The sequence below is a fragment of the Macaca nemestrina genome, chromosome 5 (assembly GCF_043159975.1).
Source record: "Macaca nemestrina isolate mMacNem1 chromosome 5, mMacNem.hap1, whole genome shotgun sequence".
NCBI lineage: Eukaryota > Metazoa > Chordata > Mammalia > Primates > Cercopithecidae > Macaca > Macaca nemestrina.
Window position 1 is genome coordinate 163,294,520 of NC_092129.1, and position 19,997 is coordinate 163,314,516.

General features: G+C 36.6%; 1 protein-coding gene across 5 annotated transcripts in view; it reads right to left on the reverse strand.

Annotated features, from left to right (window-relative positions):
• Window positions 1–19,997, reverse strand: part of LOC105482632 (CDKAL1 threonylcarbamoyladenosine tRNA methylthiotransferase) — a 714,041-nt gene that overhangs the window by 446,471 nt on the left and 247,573 nt on the right. For all 5 annotated transcript variants that reach the window (XR_011624002.1, XM_071097572.1, XM_071097573.1 and 2 more), the window contains exon 8: window positions 2,461–2,581. Coding sequence is in view for 4 of the 5 variants with exons in the window: in XM_071097572.1 (XP_070953673.1) it covers window positions 2,461–2,581 (121 nt within the window). In the remaining variant the exon portion in view is untranslated. The remainder of the gene's footprint in view (window positions 1–2,460; window positions 2,582–19,997) is intronic.

Below are 19,997 nucleotides of genomic sequence, written 5' to 3' on the forward strand. Positions count from 1 at the left end.
TCTGTAAAGTGCCATAATCAGGATACATAGGGAATGCTGTGGACACAAATTAGAGGGAGGGATAGATGCAGCCTGGTTGTGGAGGGAGAAACAAGCACACATCCCAAGAAAGGAGCACATAGCTGAGTGCAGGAGGCTCACCCATGAGGTGAATGGGGAAGAACAGACACGCCAGGAAAACCCTTCAGCCTACGGGGAGGCCTGTAGTCAAGACAGAGAAGAATCTGGAGTTTTGAGAATTTCAAGTAGTTCAGGAAGACTGAATACTGGAGTGTGAAGTGGGGAGCAACAAAATGAAGAAGAACAAAGGGACTAGAAAAATAAACAGTTAAAAACAGACACTCAATAGGCCAAATACGTACCTGGAAAGTTACCGTGCAGAGACCTAATGAATCCTAATATAACAGAGTTTGACAGACCCTGAAATACTAATGTTTTAAAGGAATGTGTCTAGCCAAAAGCCCCGCATAAACACACACACAAAACCAGCATTTTTCAGCCAGGCGCAGTGGCTCACGCCTGTATTCCCAACACTCTGGAAGGCCGAGGCAAGTGGATTGCCTGAGTTCAGGAGTTCGAGACTAGCCTGGGCAACACGCTGTAACTCTGCCTCTACTAAAGTAGAAAAAATTATCCAGGCATGGTGGCATGCACCTGTAATCCCAGCTACTCGGGAGGCTGAGACAGGAGAATCGCTTGAACCCAGAGGCGGAGGTTGCAGTGAGCAGAGATCACGCCATTGCACTCCAGCCTAGGTAACAGAGGGAGACTCCATCTCAAAAAAACAAAAAATAAAAAACAAAAAAAAAACCACACTGCATTTTTCAGGAGAAAGCATGATTAGCCAGCAAACTCCAAATATTATTGTCCAATGTGCAAAGCAATCTGTACCATGATGATAGTTTAGCATAGTCCCGCTAAACTGTCAAATTATGTAACTTATTCATTCATTCATTCAGTAAATAAATATGCATTAAATCCCTACTGTGTATAATTTTCTACTTACTGGGGACAGAGTGGTAAATAACAAAATCAAAAAGGCCCTGCTCTCATGGAGTGTATATGCCAGTGAGGAGAGACAATTAAAATACAAATAAATGACCATTTATATATTTCAATGACACTTAAAGTTACAGAGGAAAACAAGGCAACTAAAAAAAAGAGAAGGAATGTTAGAACGTTTGAGATTTTAAATAGGATAATCAGGAGTTGTGGGAAAGTATTACAATGTTTGAATGAAGGAGAAAGAAGAACTGAGGCAGGGGAAAGCAAACAGCCTTGCATTTATAATTCAGCGCAGGCTGGACAGACAGAATGAGTATATGAGGTACTCAGTCAAGTGACAACTATACTTCTCACTGTTGAATTCTGCTTTAATTACTAGTTTCTGAGCTTGATAAGTTTGAGTTTCTGAATCTTCAACACTGAAGGCCAGATGCTGGTCCACCACAAATTCACCAAGTCACTGAATGCCACTCCATGGGGCTTTTTGGGAAAAACTAAATGACTTTGGTCAACCTTTTCTAGTCTTTGACAGCAGTGTGGAGGATAAACCAGAAACTGGTGAGACTACAGAAAAGAGGGCTAGTGGCAACACAACTGCCACTGTTCTGGAGGAAGTAAAGGCATTGGATTCAGAGAAATAGGCAGATGGTGGACAAGGAAGCTGTTCACCAGTTCTCAATGAGAAGGAGCATGAAGAAAGAACGGAAGGAAAACAATTTCAAATAAAAGGGAAGGAGGATGAAGTAGAAAGGGGCAGAACAGCTTAAATCTGTGGGGAATGAGATGTGGTTGTATGGGTAATTAGCTGCTCCCTGTGATTTAAGAAACAGAAGGCCTTCATCTCATCAAATTTTCAGAAAAATGTTTCTTTTTCTGATGGACTCATAATTTAAAGAATGCAAAAATTCAATAAATGCTTACGAAACAAATGAGTATACCAAGAGGTATAATCGAGGACTTTAAATCAAGGTGTGGAAATTAAAAGAGTATTTAATATTCTGTCATGATGCTTCTTTTAAGTTTAAAGCTCAGAAGAATAACATCTTAAAATATGCATCTCAAATAGTGAATAATCAAAGTGTGGTTAGTATCTTGGGCAACATTTACTATACCTTTACTAAAAAAAACAGTCGAATATGGCAAGTGTCTTAATCACTCCACAAAATAAAGTGCTAATTTTTTTCAAATATTTTAAATAAGGCCATAGCTGGGAAATGAAATCCATGTTTATTACCAAAAATGGAAAGAATATTAAAGTTATAAAACCCTGCTGCAAATATAAGTGCAGTTTACATACAGGAAACATTTCAGAAAAAACTGCATTCGAGCACATTTTGTAATTTTTCTTTCCCAAGAAAATGTTCGGCTACTTTTCTATGTCACATGTCCAAGAAAAAAAAATTAAATTCATGAAATATACTGAATATTTTATGAGTAAGTTCGAGAGATGCTTACCCGGTATTGATGGAAATGATTTCTATCAATGGATTCTTCCTAATCTTCGGCAAATCCAATCGTGCTCCCCCCAGCCGCCTTCCATTATCCTTTTTCTGGCCCAGCAGTCTCACAGAGTGACCTTCAAACCAAGCACATAAATATACATTAGCAAGAGTCACACACTTCACTGTAACTTAATGCTTTCAACAAACATGTTCATTTAACTTCTTTTTGGGAGCAGGGGAAACAACATAAAGGAGTGAAGCGTGATCATTTAAACTTAAGAAATACTGTCCAAAGGGAAAAGAGCAGCGGGGTGCAGTGGCTCACACCTGTAATCCCAGCACTTTGGGAGGCCAAGGTGGGAGGATCACCTGAGGTCAGGAGTTTGAGACCAGCCTGACCAACATGGTGAAACTCCATCTCTACTAAAAATACAAAAATTAGCTGGGTGTGGTGGCGGGTGCCTGTTATCCCAGCTACTTGGGAGGCTGAGGCATGAGAATAGCTTGACCCAGGAGGTGGAGTTTGCAGTGAGGCGAGATGGCACCACTGCACTGCAGCCTAGGTTACAGAGTGAGACTCCGTCTCAAAAAACAAAACAAAACAAAACAAAAAACGGAAAAACAGCTGTATTCAAGGCCTATTTGCTTTGCTTATATTGGAACAGATGAGAAACAGAATACCCTCAAAATATCATTTCTACAGGTTTATACTCTCCAGCATAGGCCAAATACGTACGTCTAGCAGGAAGGGGTGGCTTGGCCACTGGGCCTGCCTGCCACTACATCACAGAAAAAATGAGTAATAATAATAACAATACAAAAGCAATCCCAAGTAACTGCTCAAAGCAAACAACAAATCAAAGAAGTAAATAATCGAAAAAGCTGAGACAAAATTGCACTTTAGGGTTGGATTTTTTAAACAAACAAACATTTTATTTTTACACAATGTCACAAAAGGAAATCAGATCACTACTAAGAGCCATTAAAACGTCTGTAATTTTTAAATTTTGATATAATTTCACACTTGTAGAAAAAGTGGAAGAACACAAAATACAAAAAAATCCCATACCCTTCAGATTCAATTATTATTTTACCATATTTATTTGTCATTTGTTCTTTCTATATGGACATATTGTATTTTGGGTTTTTTGGGGGTTTTTTTTGGTTTTTTGGGGTTTTTTTAGTTTAGTTTTGTTTGTTTTAAGAGACAGGGTCTCGCTATATTGCCTAGGCTGATTTCAAACTCCTGGGCTTAAGCAGTCCTCCTGTCTCAACCTCCCAAAGTGCTGCAATTACAAGCATGAGCCACTGCACCCGGCCTAGACCTATTATTTTTATAACTTTACTGAGTTATATCCTATAGCCTATAAAATTCACACACTATGAGAGTAAGAGTCAATGATTGTCAATACATTTGTAAAGTTTTGGCCAGGCATGGTGGCTCACACCTGTAATCCTGGCACTCTGTGAGGCCAAGGCAGGCAGACCAGCCCAGCCAACATGGTGAAACCTCATCTCTACTAAAAATACCAAAATTAGCTGGGTGTGGTGACATGCATCTGTAAGCCCAGCTACTCAAGAGAGTGAGGCAAGAGAATCACTTGAACCTGGGTGACAGAGGTTGCAATGAGCCAAGATCACGCCACTGTACTCCAGCCTGGGCGACAGAGTGAGACTCCATCTTAAAGAAAAAAGTTTTATAATCATCACTATAACTCAATTTTAGAAATATGATGTAAATGTTCTAAAATTGAGCTTATTAGAGTCTATCTCTATTCCCATACCAAATAGAGGGAATTTTGTTAATCCACTGACCAGCTGATTGACATTTGAATTGTTTCCAATTAACAGCTACCATAAAAATGCTTCTGTGAACATTCACATGCAAGTTTTCATATGGACATATGTTCTATTTCCCTTGGATATATTCCTAGGAGTAGAACTGCTGGATCATGTGGTAAATTTATATTTAACATTTTAAGAAACAACAGCTTACGAAAGCAGTCATACCATTTTATATTCCCACCAGCAATGTATGAGGTTTTGAGTTTCTTCATATCCTTGCCAATACTTAGTACTACAACTTCTTTTGATAACAGCCATTCTAATGGGTGTGTAGTGGTATGTGATTGTGGTTTGAATATGCATTTCCATAGTGAGGAATGATGTTGAGTACCTTTTCATGTGATTATCAGCCAAATGTATTTCTTATTCAGTAGAATGTTATGATGATCAATTTTATATGTCAACTTGACTGTGCCACAGGGTACCCAGATATTTTGATATTATTCTGAATGTCTCTGTGAGGGTGTTTCTAGATAAGATACCATTTGAATTGGCAGACTAGGTAAAGCAAATTGCCTTCCCAGTGTGCATGAGCCTCATCCAATTAAATAAAGGTCTCAATTAAAAAAAAAAAAAAAGGCTAAGAGTGAGCTCCTCCTGACTGACTGTATGAGCTAGAACACAGGTCCATTTTGGCCTTTAGACTCACACTGAAATATTGTCTCTTCTTGGGTCTCAAGTGTGCCAGCCTGTGGACTGTAACTTAACACCCTTGGCTCTCCTGTTTCTTAGGCCTTTGAACTCAAGACAGCAACCACATACACAACAGCTCTCTGAGGTTTCCAGCTTGCTGAACGCAGATCTTGGAACTTCTCAACCTCCACAGTTGCATGTGCCAATTCCTTACACTACATCTCTTTCTATATATATACCCATTGGTCCCAACTAATACAAATGTCTACTCCAGTATTTTGCCAGTATTTTAATTAGAGTATTTGTCTTACTGAGTTGTAAGAATTATTTACACATTATGGTTACAAGACCTTTATCAGATATATGATTTATAAATATTTTCTCTCAGTCTGTGGCTTATATTTTCACGTTCATGATGGTGTGTCTTGAAAAGTAAATGTTTTTTCCATTTAATGAAGTTCAATGTATCCAATTTTTTCTTTTATGGCTCATGCTTTTGGTGTCACATCTAAGAACTCTTTAGCTATATTAAGGGTACAGAGATTTATCATGAGTTTTCTTCTACATGTTTTATTGTTTCTGTCTTATATTTATGTCTAGAATTCACTTTGTTTATTTTTATGTACAGTGAAGTCCTAAGCTCTTTTTTTTTTATATGGATATTCAATTGTCCTGATGCTATTTCTTTTCCTTCTTCCTCTTTCGTGCTATTGGCACACATATTAACATATATAGTGGTATACAGTAGCACCACTTATCTGTGGCTTTGCTTTCCACGGATTCAGTTACCCACAGTACAGTATAAGAAGATATTTTGAGACAGGGAGAGAGAGACCCCACATTCGCATAACTTTTATTATAATGTACTGTAATAATTATTCTATTTTCTTACTATTGTTGTCAATCTCTTACTGTGCCTAGTTTGTGAATGAAACTTTATCATAGGTATGGACGTATGTATAGGAAAAAACACGGGATACACAGGGTTTGGTACTCTCCATAGTTTCAGGCATCCACAGGGGATCTTGGAATGTATCTCTCATGGTTAAGGGAAGACTCATGTAAAGCTAAAAATATGGTGCTATAATTATTGTTTGTTACATAATTATGTGTTTTTTTCCGTTTTGTTTTCTATGACACAGGGTCTCACTCTGTCACCCAGGGGCCAGAGTGCAGTGGCACGATCATGGCTCACTGCAGCCTCGACTTCCTGGGCTCAAGCGATCCTTCCATCTCAGCCTCCTGAGGAGCTGAGACTACAGGTGTGCACCACGACGTCCATCACTGTTTAAATTGTTTTAATAGAGATGAGGTCTTGCCATGTTGTCCAAGCTGGTCTCAAACTCCTGAGATTAGGTGATACTCCCACCTTGGCCTCCCAAAGTACTAAAATTAAAAGTATGAGTCACCGCACCTGGCCTATGTTTTTTTTTAATAATGAAAATGTGAAAAATATGTTTACTCATATAAATACCATTTCTAGCATGTTTCACTGTTCCTTGGAATCCAAGTTATTATTCAGTGCCTCTTCTTTTCTGCCTGACAAACTTTCAATATTTCTTACAAAGTCCATTCCAGTTTCTGCTGCATGTGCAGAAGAAACAACTTCTGGTTAACTTAAGGTATGTGGAGAGTTGCACAAGCCTCATAGCGCTAGCTCAGCTCCCAGAATTCCCTGCTAAAACCCCGGCTAGTCCGTCTGTCCATTGCTTGCACCAAACAGGTCAGTAACTTCAGTCCAGTAGAGCTGCAGACCTTCCCTACTGCTTGCCATCAAAATCTCCACCGTATCTGACAGTTCTCCAAATCCACTGAGCTGTCTCAGGAGCAGCCAGGAAGCTGCTGGCTTTCATGGCCTGTTTTGCCCTAGTTGCAACCTTGCCCGCTAAGCAGAGGAGGGAAAATGGAGCCACCCCAGCATAAATACCAAGACTTACACTGTTTTTATCTGAAGTTCAGTTTTATCATGAATAAACACTTCTCAGTTTGTTGAATGCTTTTAGTTGATTTCCAGAGTACTGACATGATTTGCTTTCGACTGCTTGTGCAACTTTAGCATTGCTTTTGAGAAGAAGGTTTGTTGACCTCCTCATGCCATCATGACAGAAGCATATCAAATGCAACTTTTAAGAAGCAATCATTAAAATAACTTCAAATACATAATTAGTACAGCTCTAAGATTCTAAGCACTTACATACATGTTTCATCGCCTGTCATTTAAGAAAGCTTTATTGCTTCAGTATCTCCGGTACAACTTTTCACAACCAAAAGTAATAAAAGCATCAGTCATAGCCTTTTTGCACTACTCACCTTACTAAGAAACATTTAGTACTTTACTCGTTCTGAAAATTTATGCTCCAACATAGAAACAGGCTAAAGTCAAGCAAGCATTTGGCATGTTGGATTCCACAGATTTTTCAAGATAAGTTAAACTCTCCAATCAAAAGCCCAGTTAATGAAGAGGTGTGCAAGACTGGCATGCTAACATAATAGTTCTCCAAGAGATGCCAAGAGTTCAATAATGACTATGCAAAGCCATGCTATTTTCATACTTGCATGAGACAAATTTCATTATATCCTGCTGAGATTCCAGTAATATGCAGCCTGTACTAATAACATTTGATAAATTATTCATCTTCACTATCTACATGCAAATAAAGGAAAGTATCTCTGCCTGATGATATAATGAGTTATTTTCCAATCCAATGATTCATTAAAGAGCAGCAGACCTAACAATAGTCTGGTTTTTTAAAATTGAAAACTATAGCACACTAAAGACAAAGTAGGAAATAACATAACAGTCACTTGTTATATCTGGCCAAAGATGAAAGGAGGGAATTTCAACCATAAAACAATTCTTTGTTTAAAAATGGAGTAGCAGAACAAAACTTTTATTTGTAATACACCCTTTCACTTAGAAATCCTCTTTCAAACAGAACTGCTGTTTCAAATTAATTCCTTAAATCCATAAACCATATAGTAAATATAAATACTGTGAATCCTTATCTATTTTATGTGCAGTTATCAATACTGTTGCCATCTAAAACAAACTAAAACTTGCCAGAATAAAGAATAAAACTGAAAAAGCAAGTCTTTGGAAAGAAAAGGAGAGAGAACAAGGACTCAGGATCAGAGAAACATGCTGAAGGATTTGAGATGTGAAAGGTAAAAGGCAAATTTTTGGAGCAAATTTGTCCTGAAAATCAGCACGCTATACTTACGAAAGGACCATGAGGCAAAGACCACAATTACACATTCACACATTCCTTCTTTATTTGATCCTTTCTCATTAGCCACTGAGGCCTAGCACTGTGACAGAAAAAGAATGGCTGCTCACTGAGCACTGGTTTATTTTGTGATGACTGTGAATCAGCCTTTTGGCTTGAATGAAGGGAAAGAAAAAAGAAAGAAGGCAAACCAGTATAGAAAAGAAAAAGGGAGTGAGTTTTTACATCGTTTCAATCCCATGTAATAAGAAATTAAAGGGGGAAATATTAATAGGAACAGATGGGGAGATGACGCTCAGTGTGACAAGATCAACTGATAATGACATGAGGCCACCGAGGAGATGGTGATAAATATGTAAAGTGACTAAAAGAGATATGCAACTTTAATAAAAAGATGAGAAAGGAAGACTGGCATATATTTAGAATGAGACATACTCAAAAACGTTTTATTTCTGAGATCTTTTATCTTTTCCATTTTAAATGTAAGTTCACATTTCACCTCCTCTAAATAATGGTCAAATATGTCTCGGTGGGTTTATTAACCCTCTTTAATAAACATCTCTCTGAGTTGTTACTTACAAGTGTCAGACACAATTCAATCCTGTTAAAACCAAATTCAATTTTAAGCCCTGAGGTTTTCAGCAGTTATTCATAAATCAGCTACAAAATCTGATTCCATGCTGGTTTTTACATTTGATCTAATCCATTAAAGAATGTTACTAAACCATTTTACCAACTAAAATTACTATACGTTGTAAAAATTTGAACCAAAAAGCTAGCTTTTGATACAATTCACTGTTGTGTACGCATTTCTGAATTCATAATAGTGAAATATTTATGAGAAGAGAAACCAAGGCATTGTATATTATTTGTACAGTAATTGCTACACTAGTTGAATCAATGTTCAACGCTGTCTATCGATCTTCAAGAACAAAAATGTTTTCTAAATCTCATGGTGCTACCTGCATTGAATGGTGTTAGAACCGAGGGAAAACATCCCACCCACATATACTAAAGTCCAGCTGGTCAGCATATCAGGAAGCCAATCATAATGGTCATTTACAAATAGAAAAGAACCAACTCCCCAAACATAAAGACATATATTAATTGAGTGATAGAAACATAACTAGCATATATCTATTAATTAAATTATGCTCCTACATACAAACCAATCTTCTCTGTTTGGTTCTCATGTTCTAAAGTGGGTTGCACATACTAGCTTTAGAATATCATTCATATTACAGAAACACCAATGATCTGGCAACTTGGACGCCTATTGTTTATTTTTTCCCTTTATTTTTTTCTAAAGGCTCTATAAACAGCCTGACTTTTCATCAACATTTCATTCACTCCAACTAATTTTAAAGGCCATTCACTGTTTTCTTAATATATGACCACCCACCTCCACTACCACCAGAGAGAACTCATGCCAAGGCTTGTTGGTTTTATTTTTTATCTCTTGATGACTGGTCTCACCTCACACAGATTTGGTTCTATTAAGTACACACAGAAAAGACTTGTCTGAACCCTAGCTCTGGGTTGGCCTGCTGGAAATATTCCTAGTGAAGCAATCCAACACGATGATGGTGACAGACAGCAGAAGGCTGGCAGAACATTCAAGCAAAAAAGTTTTTTAAAATATGAATAAACGGGCCGGGTGCAGCAGCTCACACCTGTAATCCCAGCATTTTGGGAGGGTGAGGCAGGAGGATCAGGAGGTCAGGAGAACGACACCATCCTGGCTAACAGGGTGAAATCCTGTCTCTACTAAAAATACAAAAAATTAGCCGGGCGTGGTGGCGGGCACCTGTAGTCTCAGCTACTCGGAAGGCTGAGGCAGGAGAATGGTGTGAACCTGGGAGGCGGAGCTTGCAGTGAGCCAAGATCGTGCCACTGCACTCCAGCCTGGGTGACAGAGCGAGACTCCTTTAAAAAAAAAAAAAAAAAAAGAATAAGTGTACTATACATATCAATTCTCACTTAAATTTGATCACATCAATTTGAATTTTATTTAAGAATATTAGATAAAAGTACCCAATTTAATCTGTTTTTCTACAAAATGTTCAGAGTTACCATTTAAAGTGTCCTTAATAGGCATTTTAACTACTCAATTACAAAGAACAACAAAAGTGTAGTCTAAGTTTTTCTCTACTCCATTCAATATCATTCCTCATATATAGGTACTTCTTAGAAGAAAAAAACGTAGGTATTCATGCTAAAGTGTGACACTCCTTTGAAACACTTCATCTTAAAAGAAGAAAAGAATATAAAACACAGAAATTGGGTTAAATGGAAGAAGCAGCTTTGTCACAAGTCTAGATTGGAAAACTTTACATAAAAATGGTAGAATTAACTAAAAAACAGAATCATTACAACTCAAGCTCTAATTCTTTGCTACTGAGATTAAATAATTCCCTTTTTCAGCAAGTATGAAGAGTTTGCTAATGAGAGCAATGACACCTAGAAAAAGACATTAAAATGAGAAAAGAATAAGAAGAGACTGTCCAAAAAGACAAAACTGAAAGTATAAATCAGAGTATACGTAAAGAGAGCCCATGGAGATATTGATGTTACCAAGGCGCATTTCCAGAGTTTAACAAAGCATGAAGATTCCAACACCTTACCTGGTGGACTGGGGAGGACGCTAAGGTAAGATCACAGTACACAGTTTAAATCCCTAGAAATCTGAGAATTGTTTAATATCAAAACTCCTGTTTTAAAAAAAGTACCTACTCTATAATCTTAATAATATAAAATTTATTTATGGACAAGAATTATGGAAGAGAACATGGAAAGAACATTATTGGAATGGAATGTTCTTAGGCAATTTTTTTATTCCATTTGCACATTTTCAATGGTATAATAAATAAGTTACATTAAACAAAGGATAGGTATAACAAAGTAATCTGCATAAGCAAAATGTCCTTTTACTCTAATGGAGATACCTTCTGGGGAAATTACAATAAGTATTTAATTTTATGTTTTAATTACTATATCTTTTGCAAGCAGATGTCTTTTATGACAGTGGGAATAGATTTACATGGTGTCAATTCATTTTTTCAGAATCTAGATCAAATGTACATCAAAACAGTTAAAAGTCAAAGCAGTCCCATGTCAATAACTCAACGTTAATACTGACCCTTAGTAGAACTCCTTAGATCATTAGCTGTCTTGCTACAACAGACTCTCCTGAATTCTAAATTTATTAAATGGCTCCAAGCCTTTGATATTTACAGCAATAAAGCTATGAGCACTTCTGTTTCTGTATGTAAAGCATCCACAGCAACAATACAGAACATAATGATTTCTCATGCTCAAACCTGCATTCCCAAGGATACTGTAGCCAGTGATGAAAGCAAAGCAGACCTTACAAAAGACGGCACTCCAGCTGCTAGAAAATGAGAACAATAAAACGTACAAGACATAAGGAACTTGTAAGCCACAGTTAACTTTTAAAATTGAAGCTAAGAGTCCTACTGAATTAGACCATTTTATGCATTGCTATAATACCTGAGGCTGCGTAATTTATAAAGAAAAGAGGTTTAACTGGCTCACAGTTCTGCAGGCTGTACCAGAAGCATGGTAACAGCAATCTGCTCAGCTTCTAGTGAGGCCTCAGGAAGCCTCCAATCATGGCAGAAGGCAAAGGGGGTGCCCACCTGTCGGGGAGAGCTGGAACAAGAAAAGATGCAAAGAGGAGAGATAACACACACTTGTAAACAACCACCTCACGTGAGAATCCCCTATGGGCCAGAACAGCACCAAGTCATTGGCGAGGGAACCGCCCCCATGACCCAAACACCTCCCACCAGGCTCCAGTTCCAACAGCAAGGATCACAATTCAAAATGAGATTTAGAAGGGACAAACATCCAAACGATGTTGCACTCACTTTCAATCACAAATGAAAATGTCAAGTCTCCTCCTGCTAATTCAACTCAAGCCACCATAAAGTGTGACAGAAGAGATGGGAAGCAGTAAAGGCTGGGGAATTTTCCCGTCTATGTATTTTAAAAAATGCCTGTCTGACCTTGTTGACCTTCATTTCACTTCCAATCAAGAACTGAATAATCTTGTACTGTGGGCAGCATAAAGACAATCTAAATGAGAGGAGGCCCCTGGAGCTCACTTTGCTTTAAATTTACTCTCTGAGCCCTCAACCCCTTGAGATAAGTGTTATCACTGCCTTTCTATAGAAATGGCAAGAGCGAAGTAAGTTTAAAAATGTGGTTAAAACAAAGAGGATATACATTTTATATTGTAAGTCACTGTATTAATGTACACGCATAACTGAAACAAAAGTTCCATTAATACCATAGATAAGCTTAGAAAATGAAGCAAGTATGAAATATTACTTTTTAATATTTAAATACAACATAAAAACCCCCAAAATACACCCCTTACCAAAACAAAACAAAACAATCTTCTCTATCTTAAGTCACTACTTCGATTTCCGCCTTAAAGGGATTTAAGGTGTCGAGGAAGGCAGACTGTTGAACAAATAAGAGGAAGGACGTGTCAGAGGTGATCTGACAGATGTTTCTAAGCACAGAGAGACACCACAACAAGAGAGTGGTCAACTCTCCCAGGGAAAATCAGGAAAGACTTCAGGGAGAGGTCACACTGAAGTCTGGGAGGCAGAGCAGGCAGGATACAAATTATATACATGATTGTATCTATTTCACAGTGCCTTTTGCTAGAATTCCTGTTTTTGACTTTTCCACTTCTTAAAACCAATCTAGTTAAAAGCCTATCATTTTAACTGGATTTCACTGAAAAGATTTATTAAGACTTGGCAGGAAGGGGCCCCATGGTGAAAGACCACGCCTTCAAAAATGAAAATGCTCCTAAAAATAATTTATGAAGTAGAAATTATGTGGCCTTGAGATTCTTAGTTCTAGTCAAAAGACTAATCAAACATTGTCTTAAAATTTAATTTTGAAAAACAACACTGTTGGGCATGGACTGTTAAAGACTGAAAGTCATGAACATTAATATACCTCTGATTACAGCTGCAAAACTTGTGAGAATACAAGATTTAAGGCATATCCTTAAAAAAATCCCAGGGTTTTGTTTTGTTTTTCTTTTTCTTTTCTTTTTTTTTTTTTTGACCTATTTGACAGTAAAAACTCTATATACAAAATATGTTTTATATTAAAACTTTCAAAACTTATTCTTACAACGCACAAGAATTTTCTCTATAGAATCTTTTCATTTGCTTTTTATTGGTTGGCTTTTTTATCAGTTGCTTACAGTTAGGGAATATGTTCACTCACTCATATCCCAGTTTAAGCACCTTTACAGCATGGTATGAATAAAACAGTCTACACAGAATTTTCTTTAAAAAAATTAAGCTATCTTTATGAACTCCTTACAAAAGAATGTTTTATGTTGGCACAAAATAAAACAGAAAAGAAAAAGAGTGAGAAAAGATCAAAGAGGAAACAAGACACATGAAGTAACAAAATATATAAGAGAGGATCTAAAGGGAACTGCAGAAAAAGTGAGCAGTGATCTTAAACAACAGGCATCAGAAAAGAAAATAATAGATGGGCCTCACTTTCTCATTTCCGTCTGTTCAATATCAACAGCTTTACAGAATAGAAAGGAGGGTATGTGCAACAAGGGGACTAGGTTTCAAATTATAGTACACTGCTGTCTGGCTGCATAATCAGTAATGCCAGGCTTCCCGTGGAGTAGAAATGAATTAATGTATATGAAAAGGGTAAGCCACAAAGAGCTAGACAGAAGTTAATTACAGTTACTACCATAATTAAACAACTGTACTCCTATCAAAACATACAGTGCTAATGACGTTTCTCAAAAGCAAGATGGCAAGGGAGTTTTCAAAACTTTCAAACACTAAAAGTTAAAGTCAGATCCCATTTCTTTTAAAAGCTCTGGAGGGCTAGGAAATAGGTCACAAATAATTGCATTGATAATGATGATCAAGGCTGAGCATGGTGGCCCACACCTGTCATCCCAGCACTTTGGGACAAAGCGGAGGAGATCACATGAGGCGAGGAGTTCGAGACCAACCTGGCCAACGCGGTGAAACTCCTTCTCTACTAAAAATACAAAAATTAGCCAAGTGTAGTGGTGCATGTCTATAATCCCAGCTACTTGGGGGGCTGAAGCACAAGAATCGCTTGAACCTGGGAGGTGGAGGCTGCAGTGAGCCAAGATCGCACCACTGCACTCCAGCCTGGGCAACAGAGCAAGACCCCGTCTTAAAAAACAAGAAAAAAGGATGACCACAAGTTTGTGAACGACATGTTAAATATACAAATTAAAGTAGACTGAAGGTCACCCCTATGAAATCACTCACTTGCACTGTGATGTACCTTCCTGGGTACGAGTTAGGGGAACAAGGCACAGGTAATGAACCTGGAACTGCACACGGTCCTGGGTAAGTGTAAGCGTATGTGTTCAGGAACCATGGTAGACAGCCAAAGTTGTTTTTCCACCTCAGGATACCTTTGAGTGATAGGATCCTTACCTGTCTAGAACGGTAGCTAACCATGGCAATGAATCTAGGTGAGTGGCTGCAGGGCCTACTCCCCAGCTCCCAGTTTCCCCATAGTCTGGGTTAACCAGTCTGCCATCTCCCCTCTCAGGTCATGGGTCCTCTCAGCCACCATCCCTCTCCCAGGAAACATTCTTGAGAATCACTGCCGTAGGTAATGTTACCTACATTAAATCCCCTCAAATCACTTTTTCCCTCAGCAAACTAAGTTACCAAGAGTAAAACTACCTCTCTCGAAGTCCTGAAAATAAACATGCTCCTGGGTAGCTGCTTCAAAGAAGCACAGTGTTTTTGAGCAACACTGGGAAGCACACTCCCTATCACTGCCCAGAACTCCATCACAACTGAATGGAGTAAGGGCAAAAGAGTTCAAGAACTGGGCTTTCCTCAAGACCCTCTTCACTAGAAAATATAGAGGTATACCAAACAAAAATACATGGTACCTCTGCCACAAACGTCTTCAATTTCATTTTGTGAGAAGGACGGCACAGGGAAAGAAAAAGTAAAATCTGGCATATAGAAATCAGGGTGTGACCATGGAATACTATGCAGCCATAAAAAAGGATGAGTTTGTGTCCTTTGTAGGGACATGGATGCAGCTGGAAACCATCATTCTCAGCAAACTATCGCAAGAACAGAAAACCAAACACCGCATGTTCTCACTCATAGGTGAGAACTGAACAATGAGATCACTTGGACTCGGGAAGGGGAACATCACACACCGGGGCCTATCATGGGGAGGGGGGAGGGGGAGGGATGGCATTGGGAGTTATACCTGATGTAAATGATGAGTTGATGGGTGCTGCCGAATTGATGGGTGCAGCACACCAACATGGCACAAGTATACATATGTAACAAACCTGCACGTTATGCACATGTACCCTAGAACTTAAAGCATAATTTAAAAAAAAAAAAGAAATCAGGGTGTGAGATAAGATAAAGGCTAGTCACATTCTAATAACTTCTGCTAGAGATCACTATCTAAAATGCCAAAATCTATTCTAATGACAGACTCTGAAACTCGATTTTAAATTACAGACACATGCACTTCAAGAATTTCAGAGTAAAAGTGACCTTCCACGTGATACAATTTGCAACTCAGGAAACTGAGAACCAATGAGGTCATATGGGCTGTTAAAGATGGCATTGTTAGTAGTACAAACAAGCACTTGCACACAGCTCTTCATAGTCTCAATCAAGGACTCTCACCTATCACAGTAGCACCCAACACATCAGCTGACTTTTCAGCGCGGCTTCAAGAAATGGTGCACTTTAATTTTCAGAACTACAATAAAGATTTCATGTTAGAAAGCATGCTTTATAAGGACATTTTAATTACTATTTCTTTATTACTCAATACAATGCATACTTTGTTATAAAATGGTAGTACTGAGATAAACTTCTTTAATATATCCAGATATCCAGAGGATATCCAGAGTTGATATCCTAATTGAAGATTCTCCAAGTGAGCTTTCTCTCCCTCAAATTAATAAGCGAAATTGGTATTTAGTCTCTCAGTCTCCAAAGTAATTGCTACATACCTGCTGTATACTTTGTAATGTGTTACAGAATGAACTTCTAAAAGAAAAAATGTACAAATCACCAAATATTGGAAATAAATGTTCAAATCGATAAAACATTCTTGTAATAATCCTGTACCCATTATTATCAATATTAGGTTTTCTAAGAAAAGATCCATAACATCACTAAAGTTTGTCCTACACCTAATTAAGTTAATTATTCCAATTATCAAATATAATTTTTCAAGAAAAAGAGAAAGTCAGATTTAAATTTCTTTTCTAACTATATCTGAGCCATCAGATTACTTTGTGGTGCCAGTTTTCACTTGACTGTGACATAATAAATTATTTCTCTAACAATAAAATCTTTGTTTTTTTAAAAAAAAATTGAAGATGATAATTTCTATGTCCTATCAAAGCTTTAGATACTGCATTTCTAACATGACCTGGTTTCTACTTTATATTTCTATTTTTAGGGAAATCAGCTATAAAGTACTAAAGAAGAATTACCAATCCAATACAATTTACAATTTACAATTGCTGAGAATAATCAAAGCAAAACAGAAAATACCACAATTAACCTACAACTTTACCCTGCATTTGAAAAATGCAATGAAGTTGCTAGTATTTATTTTTTTCTCTAACTTTACAGTCATCTATTCTCACTATATTTTACCAACCAAAAATAGTGCATTCTCTAATGAAGAATAAAATCTCTCCAGTCACGAAATAAAGCACGTGATACGTATGCAGTGTATAAAAGCAGTGTAGCAACTGTCAATTATCTTAAAAGTTAGTTATAATAAAGGAAGAATATATGATGAAAAAACGTTATTTTCATCTTTTCTTTTAAAGTATATTAAAACTCTTAAAATACAAACATTAAGTGAACATTTTGTATGGAAGCCTCAAAATATGATTAATTGATCTACTTGGTTTTTTTTTTTTTAAACTAAATGACTCCTACTGTAGTAAATAGTATAACATTTAGGTATAATGCAAATTCTTTCTGGGATTGACGCTTTATATTATTTATTTGTTAAGAAAAATTAATATGGTTGAGAAACAAGAACTCTGGGAATCAGAAATTGCCATATCTGAAAATATTATGTACCAGAAATAAAAATGATTAAAATACAGATATAAAAGCAAGGATGTTCAACCATATATTTGCTCATGCTAACAGTTTCACAAAAGTCTAAATGATAATACATTTTTAGAGATTGAACAATACTTGTAGTCTCACCTTCATGAAATCTGCCAAAACACTACCAGGATTCACAAGAGTTAATGTGTAAGTGTAATTTAAGAGTAAGCAAGTCCTCATTAATAGTTAAACAAGGAAAGATGGGGATACTATACTGGACAGGTCAGTGGGACTACTAGCGGAATGGTCGGGTCATGGGAAGCCTGAGAGGTTCAAGCCTAAAGTAATTTCCTTTCCTTGCTTACGGCAATCAAATTTAGTAAACTACTATAAGAGTGTACTATGTGAAAACTACAATATGATTAGCAACCTGAACTATTCAACACAATGCACCAGCTCACCCCACCAAAACCCCAGAATTCAGAAATCAAAAGTTAGAGAAATACCCAAGTCCTCATATCAATAAACTCCATTAATGATGAAAGGTGGTTTCAAATAATAATAAAAAAAGTGCATCTTTGAGCAGAAAAGGAAATATAAGAGATAAATACACTAAAGCTGTATAATTAAATTTAAGATAAACAAAAAGCATATAAGACCATTCTGAAGCCACCATAAAACAGCAGAATGCACTTGGGGGATTCATTTAGGCATTCATTTGTGTTCTAACAGCCTTAATGACTAAAAATATTTGATAAATGTAAAGATACCATCTTCATTTTTAAAAAGCCAGTGAACTTGAGCATTTCCAATGTTTAAAGAATACTTTTTCTAGAGCATCTATTACATATTTTGTAGTAGATAAGCACTGCTGCTGCTTAGTATGTGTGTAGCTAAAAAGAGGACTGATGATTTGGCCAATACAGTTAAAGAGTTACAGAAATACAGACAAGACAACCCATGCTGGTTTCTCTTACAAAGTCCTTTCTGTTATTATTCCAAACCAAGGTATAGAATGAAGTAATGTAAAAAATCAACTCAAAGTCTTATCATAGAATGTTTTTGTTTGGGGCCATAAAGAAATTAGCCTACTCTTATTTTTAAGAAAATATTATGGTTCGAAAAATGCTAAGAGACAGAATGAATAACAAGGAGTTCATCCTAGAAATAATGTATGTAGATGTACAGAATACAAATAAGTAAAGCTAGAATCCTTTTGTTAATGTGCGGAAACTAAAGAAGGTGATGTAAAGAAAAGAGGATAGCAAAGCAGATAAACTGACTGTATTTAAGAATGTAACCACAGACTTTGCAATTGGAAATGCAAGTTACCAAACTGTAATCGTATAGTAAAGTTAACTTTACTATATTCATAAACTTAAAACAAACAGGCTCATTGAAAAAAACTAAATAAAGTAATAAATCCCTGGCTCCTTTACTTACTAGAAGGTAGAAGTTACCATGTATTTACTTATACCAATGAGACTGGAAAGTATTCCTAATATGTAAGGCAATCCACAAACTTTTTCCCACTACATTCAGACTACACTAACTGTGTCAGAGATTACATATAATGAGAGAATGCATACAAGTGTTCTTTCAAAGCATATATTAAAAATCAATAAAAATTAGTTTATTGAAATGCAACTATTGAAAAAGCAGATGTGCTTTTGTGGTCCAATATATCCCATATATACCACGCTACATATCTAAGCTCAATCACTTACTCATTGAGTTTGGAAAACATCCTCAAGTAAGTCTGCATTGAGCTCTGTAAGGTGGTTATTCAGTCACTCAGACTGATCAAACCACACTTGATACAGTCCTGCTTCCCAGTCTCAACTTATGAACAGTTTATGCTCTAAATAAGTACCACATGCAAAAGTAAAAACCCTTACAGAGTGAAGATTAAGAGCAATGTCTTAAATAAGAAAGGTGCTTGGTGATGTAGTCTGAGAATTTAGGTCAGTCCGGTGCAAGATGGCATCAAATACTGAGAAGTTAGGAAAAAACAAAATCAGTGAAACTTGCAAATTATATACCACATTGGGAAAACCCTAAATTACCACCACTTGAGGCATTTGGAAACTGACTGATGAAACACCAGCAAACATATTAATTATAATAGGGATCTCAACAGAGGTTGACTGGTGAAGAAGTATGACTTAATGGCAAAAACATTTTTCTAATTTCAATAGGTACAATTTATTTGCAATAATTTGTCATAAGATATCCAATTAGACTATCTTTCTACAAATATAAGATTTTTTTAATGATTTTTTGTTTAGATTTCACATGCTCTTTCTGGAAGAAATGCATATTTATATTGCTTTCATAGTTTTCATACAAAAAAAAGTTTTTAATGACCATACGAGCCAAGACTAAGGTATGTATGAATATTTTTAAGAGACAGAAATGAATGTGAATCCACTAGACACTGTATTTCTTTCCTTACATTCAGTTCCACACCTTATAAAATTATCAAAGGGATACAGGAAAAAATCCTAAATTCATTATAATTACATATATCCTGAAGCCAAAACCACAAATGGAGTTTTCTTGTCACTATTAACATGATGAAGATCCATTCAGAATAATTTAGCAAGAATTTCCTGTTTTGATACAATCAAGACAGATAAATGAAAACAAGCTTTTATGGTTTTACGTTAATTACAATAGAGTTAAATGCTTTTATTATCAATGTACCTTACTAG